At 38.6% G+C, this 5,793-nt stretch overlaps 1 protein-coding gene across 1 annotated transcript in view; it reads left to right on the forward strand.

Moving 5' to 3' along the window:
- ABHD12B (abhydrolase domain containing 12B) overlaps positions 1–5,793 on the forward strand; it is a 52,255-nt gene that overhangs the window by 37,163 nt on the left and 9,299 nt on the right. The window contains exons 5-8 of the mRNA XM_007943697.1: positions 465–495; positions 3,237–3,282; positions 3,378–3,507; positions 4,105–4,142. Coding sequence (XP_007941888.1) covers positions 465–495; positions 3,237–3,282; positions 3,378–3,507; positions 4,105–4,142 — 245 coding nt within the window. The remainder of the gene's footprint in view (positions 1–464; positions 496–3,236; positions 3,283–3,377; positions 3,508–4,104; positions 4,143–5,793) is intronic.

Genomic DNA, 5,793 nt, shown 5'->3' on the forward strand with positions numbered 1-5,793 from the left:
TTAGCAGGCAAATGTCTTAGCCACTATGCTACCAGAGCTCGTCAAGGGATAGGGACAGGCAAATCTTAGTTTAGTACAACTGAACTACATCAGCCCTTGTTCTGAAACACTTGTTTTCCTTTAGTGTCTAAAGATATTCTTAGAAGTAAGTTTTGCTGTGTAGGAGTGAAAGGAGATGGATCATCAGTATTTCTTGTAATGCTTATGTTGAGAAGCATTAGCAGGACCAGGGCATTCAGGACCTGTTTAGAAGAATGCTACAATGGGGAAGCAGCCATCATTCACTCTGACAGAGCCAAGCTGGCTGTGACATCAGAAAACATTTCCCTTTCTCCTAGTTATTTATTTCTCTAACCTACAAAAGAAAGATGTGAGATCAGATGCCAGTGGCATGTTAGTGATTTTTATTGAATTTGTCACTGTAATTCTAATTCTTTTCTTTCTTTTTTTTTAAACTTCTACAGGGCAGCCCCTCATCGACTTAAGCTAGTGAAGGTATGTCTGAAGAGGCTTCGAGGCATCAATTTTATAAGTCTCCATTTATAATGGGCTGTAGCCGTAGATCTTCCTCAGGTCCTCAGCATGACAACCTACTGAGGCCTCATTGGTTAGGGGTGTTGTTGTGTCTGGGATCTAAAGTCCCACCAATGGACTTCTCTTCCTCTTTTGATCATGGGGGATCAAAACAAAATGTGAAATTTCTAGGTCCCAAAATTTTCATGAATTGACTATCTTCATTGCCAGTTGAGTTGAAGATACTTTATTTGCTTTTTTTTTGAAGAAGAGGGGTAGGGGAAGAGAATATATTGAGCATGACATGATTACTCCTAAAAGAAGCAACTCTTTTTGTGGTATAGGATAAAGGACACCGATGATCCACTTTTAAAAGATATTTAAGTTCTGGCTTCAGCCCCAGATAAGGTTTTGTGGAGTGGGCTGGTGACCACCTCTTTGCTCTCCTTGCTAAATTGGGCATGATTCCAGTTTGTTGCAACAGCTGCTGAATTTCCAAGCATGAGGAAAATGGCAGGATTTCCATCCAGCCATTCTGACTCACAGCTGCTGGTGCAAGCTGCTTATCTTCTCCCACACTCCAGTTAGGTCATCTCTGGTGCTGGTGACTACGCTGCCTTTCTGATTATTGACCACAGGACCTGGGTCTTTCCTCCCACATGCCAGCTGCCACCTCAGAGCTTTTTCCTGATGTAACAGTATTAGCAGGGCTTATAATCCTGCCGGGCCCAGTATCATCAGCACCTTCTTCATACCCTCCACCTCTTGGCAGGCAGCAAGCTCTCCTGTTTACTCCTTCCATCTTCTCATTGCTGCCTTCTCAGAGCAGCCTCTGTGAAGTAGTGCTAGGATGGCTGCAATTTTGCCAAGGGATGATGTCTATAGAGTTTTAGTTGGCTTTCCACCCTGCTCACAGCTCCTTGAACTTCCCACATGGGATGGTGGTGAAGATGATATCAGGGAGAACATGCACTTTTTTTTCTCTTCCCACTCTTGACAAAGCAGAATTGTATACTATCTGTGTACCCAGAAAGGAGAAGTGTTGTTGGTGTGAAAAGCAGCCAGGTCATCCCTGTGGTAGTTAGGATGGGTGGGGAGGGAGAAGAGCTGGTATGATAGAATTTCTTCCTTCAGACAAGTATCTGAGCACCAACTGCTATAATCATCACATTGCAGCATGACCAAACTTTGTTTCCTTCTTCAGATTTGTGATTTCTTTAAAAAATGAATAAATGAATATAAATAGAAATAGAAATAAATAAATAAATATATAATTAGTTTTCTTTCCCTCCTTCCGTTTCTTTCTCCCTTGTTTTTCATCCATCTACCCATCCATCCATTCATCACTTCAATCATCTAATAACAGCTATTTTCAATTATTTGTTTTCCCACCTCCTCTTTATGTCTCTCTTTATATATAAAGTTTTTACATTACTATGATTGTATCTCTGTGTACTTTTATGTTGTGTTCTTTCATTTAATATTAACATTTTTCTATGTTTTTACAGTCATCATAGTTACCAGTTTATAGGCTGAATCATTTCCCTCATATTTATAGACAAGTATTAACCATTCCACTGCTGTTGGATACATATTCTTTACAAATTCATTTAAAAAAGTATTTCTGCAGAAAAATTTACCCATTTAGGGTTTTCTTCATTTGGATTTTCCCCTAGAGATAAATTCTTAGGAGTAGGATTTGCTGCTGTTACTGTTCTGAGTAATAATGTCAGGTGGTCCTTCAGTCTGTGGTGTCACAAACAACACTTGAATATTCTTATTTCCCTGGATGCTGTGTTTTGGCTAACATTTTGGAGGGAGTTCTGTTTAGTTGCGCATTATTAGTTCAATTTGTGTTTAAAAAGAGATTCAGACATCCACACTGGTGATGTAATAGGGGAAGCCCAGTATTTAGACAGAAGCAGACCCAGCTGTGAATCCCGGTTTTATTTCTAAGCAACTGGGTGTACTTGAATGGGTTGCTTAAACTCTCCCAGGTTCAGTTTCTTTATCTATAATATGGGGATAATACCTACCTTACAGAACTGTTGTGGGGATTAAATGAAGTTTTAAAAGTGCCTATTTGGTAAATTTTGGTTTCCTTTTACTCTTGTCTCTTTTTCTGTCTATTTCATCTAGAATTGTGTCTTTATAGTCTTTTGTCATTTGTTTACTAGGGGTTTGGCAGTGATTTCATGTATTTAAGTGATTTTTTTATTGTGGATTGATAGCAACTCTTTATATGTCCATATTTAATATAAATAGTTTACTATTCTTTGTTTCTCCAACTCTGTTTAGAGTTCGTTTTCAAGGAATTCTTAAAAAAGACATTTATAGTCTTCCTACTGTGTAGCCAGATATTTTACATACGTCGTCTTATGTAATCTTCCCTACAACTCTGAATATAACTATTATTTCTAATTTCTCAGAGTAATATTTACATACTTAAATGGTAAATGACTTGCCCTAGAATTCACAGCTGGCTGTGGCAGAGGCAAGGCTTGGCTCAGGCTATTTTAAGCTCTGTCATGCTGCTTTCTAGCTTTCCCATCAAGTCTGATCTCAAGTTTGAAATCAAACAGTAGATTTCAAAAATGCACCTTTTTCCTACCTATTAAGCCATCAAAGCTAGGGGTATGAATGTGTCAGGGAGGACTGGGAATTAATCAAACTGCCTTTTCTGCTTACATCTTCTAATTGGTAACAACTGTTTTGTCATCTAGGTGCTGAGTGATGGTGGCTTTCATGTGCTGTCTGTTGACTACAGAGGTATGTGTTAGAATGATGTACAAAGATTGTTAATAAGGAGGCTTATGGTGATCCTTCCTAGGTAGTGATACCGTGTTTGCCTTTTTTTGTGCCAGGGTTTGGGGACTCCACGGGTAAGCCCACAGAAGAGGGACTGACCACGGATGCAGTGTATGTCTATGAGTGGACCAAGGCAAAAAGTGGCAGCACCCCTGTGTGTCTTTGGGGCCACTCTCTGGGAACAGGGTAAGTGGAGTCTGAAGATGCTCTGCCTCTGTCTGAGGCAGGCCCCTGGGCCTCTAGCATCACATCAAAGGCAGCAATGAGTAGTGGAAAGAGCACTGAACTAGGAGACTTTGGCCGCTCCTACACCTCACAAGTGGCTGAAGATCTCATGATTTCAGTGTTTCTATTTGTAAAACAAAGGAGAATCTGGTCAGCTCTGTGGTTATCTGTGACACCAAAGGCCATTAAAAAGTTTTCCTTGAGAATTTTAAAGAAAAGAATTGTTAATTTAGGGTCTGTAGAATGTTTTGACCAGAAGGCTAGCAGTTCAAACCCACCAGCCACTCCTCGGAAGGAAGGTTGGGCAATCTACTTCCGTAGTGATACTGCCTCGGAAACCCAAGGAGGGGTCGCTATGAGTTGGGTCCAACTTGATGGCACGTAACAACAACAACAACAACGGAATGTCTTGAGAACCTGTGCAAAATTTTGTATCTAGTGCATTTTCTAAGCAGAGGGTCCTTAGTTTCTGTCATGTGCTCATACTGGATGTTGTATTTTGCACTGTTTACTTAACTGTCAAATTGCTATTTCATGTGTCTACTAATATCTTTACAGAGTTGCAACAAATGCTGCAAAAGTACTAGAAGAGAAAGGTAATATAAAATACTTAAATGGGAAAATTTCTTGGCTTGACATGGAAAATAAAACAGTTAAGAGACTGTTTTGCATACTTTGAACACACAGATACCTAAACATCTCAGCTTTAGACAGTTTCTGGCAGTGTAACATACTTTTTTTTCTCTTTATTTAATATAATAGCTGCTTTTCAAGTTTATAAAATTAAAAATAAATATTAAAAGGGCCTTTTTTTTTTTTAAAAAAAGACAAACCTTTTGATTAAAAAGCTCTTTGAAACAGCCCTCATGAAGCAATAATGAAAATGCTAATACGGACTAATAAAAAGTACAGGAGGGGAAGTACGTTGTGAACTTACAGGCAGGACTTGCTTTCTGCAGCCCTCCTTACATACTATTTGTGTCACTCACTGTTTATCAAAATGTTCTGAGAACTACCTGTGTCAGAATCCCTTGGGAATGTTTTTAAAGACACAAGTTCCTGGATCCTTCCTGGCATCGTGACTTAGATCTCTAAGAATAGGACTAGATAATTTTGATGTGTTAACAGTTTGTAATCTCTCACATTATTTCTTGCACTTCCCTTGGTAATACAGGTCAATCTGAGTCATGTAAATATATTTTGAAACAAGCCACCTGCTATACACAGCTTTAATTACTTAGGTAAATCAGGCAAGCATTATTTCATTCAGTCTCTAAGTTCCCGTAGAGCCTCCACCTCTTGTGCACACCTCCTTCACAATGTTGACAGTGTCACATTGTAAATAAGAACATAAGTCCATTGGCACATTCTTTTATTACTCTGTTTATTCCTACACTCCCCAGTAGCTTGTTAGAGACTCTTTTTATAGTTCTTCTAGCACTTACTCTAGAGATGAACATGTATTCTTGATGAACTAAAGTCTACTATAAATGAGTACTTTAATGTAATTCCATTTATACCCCGAACTTACGAACTCTTACTATCATGTATTTTAAATTTTTTCTATATTATATACTCCACAAATCATTATTATTCTTGTGTAATACCATCATTATTTATTTAGATTTATCCTTTTTTTTTTTTTTTATCTTTATTATGTCCTGTATCTCTGAGCTTCCCTAGGATAATTTTTATTTTACCTGAAAATGTTTTATTTCATCTTCATATCTGAAGGTTATTTCCACTGGGCATAAAATTCTAGCTTGGTGGTAATTTTATTTCAGTACTTTGAAGATGTTATCCGTTGTGTTCTGGCTTCCACTGTTTCTTTAGGAAGTCAACTGTTGCTCCTTTGAAGATAATGTTTATTCTTTCTTCTGGCTATTTTTGACATTTTCTTTTTGCCTTTGGTTTTCAACAGTTTCACAGTGATTTTCTGGTTATTGTTTCTTTATTCTTATCTTGCTTGGTGTTCATAACATATCTGAAGTCTGTGGCTTGACGTTGTTCATTCGTTTTGGAAAATTATTAGCCATTGTATCTTCAAAATACCGTGTCTTCCTGCAAAAAGGGCAAGGAGGCCACATGTTCCGACCTCCTCTAACCTTACAAGAGGAAGACAGGATTACCAGCAGTAACCCAAGGCCATTCCTACAAGGCCAGACATGCTGCCTCCCTCCAGCCCTTTCACCAACCGTTCCTCCCAAAGCACCCACCACCTCTCTCCTGGGTTCGATAATTCGCTGC

This window comes from Orycteropus afer, unplaced genomic scaffold (genome assembly GCF_000298275.1).
Source record: "Orycteropus afer afer isolate SDZICR_OR568_19922 unplaced genomic scaffold, OryAfe1.0 scaffold00111, whole genome shotgun sequence".
NCBI classification, from domain to species: domain Eukaryota; kingdom Metazoa; phylum Chordata; class Mammalia; order Tubulidentata; family Orycteropodidae; genus Orycteropus; species Orycteropus afer.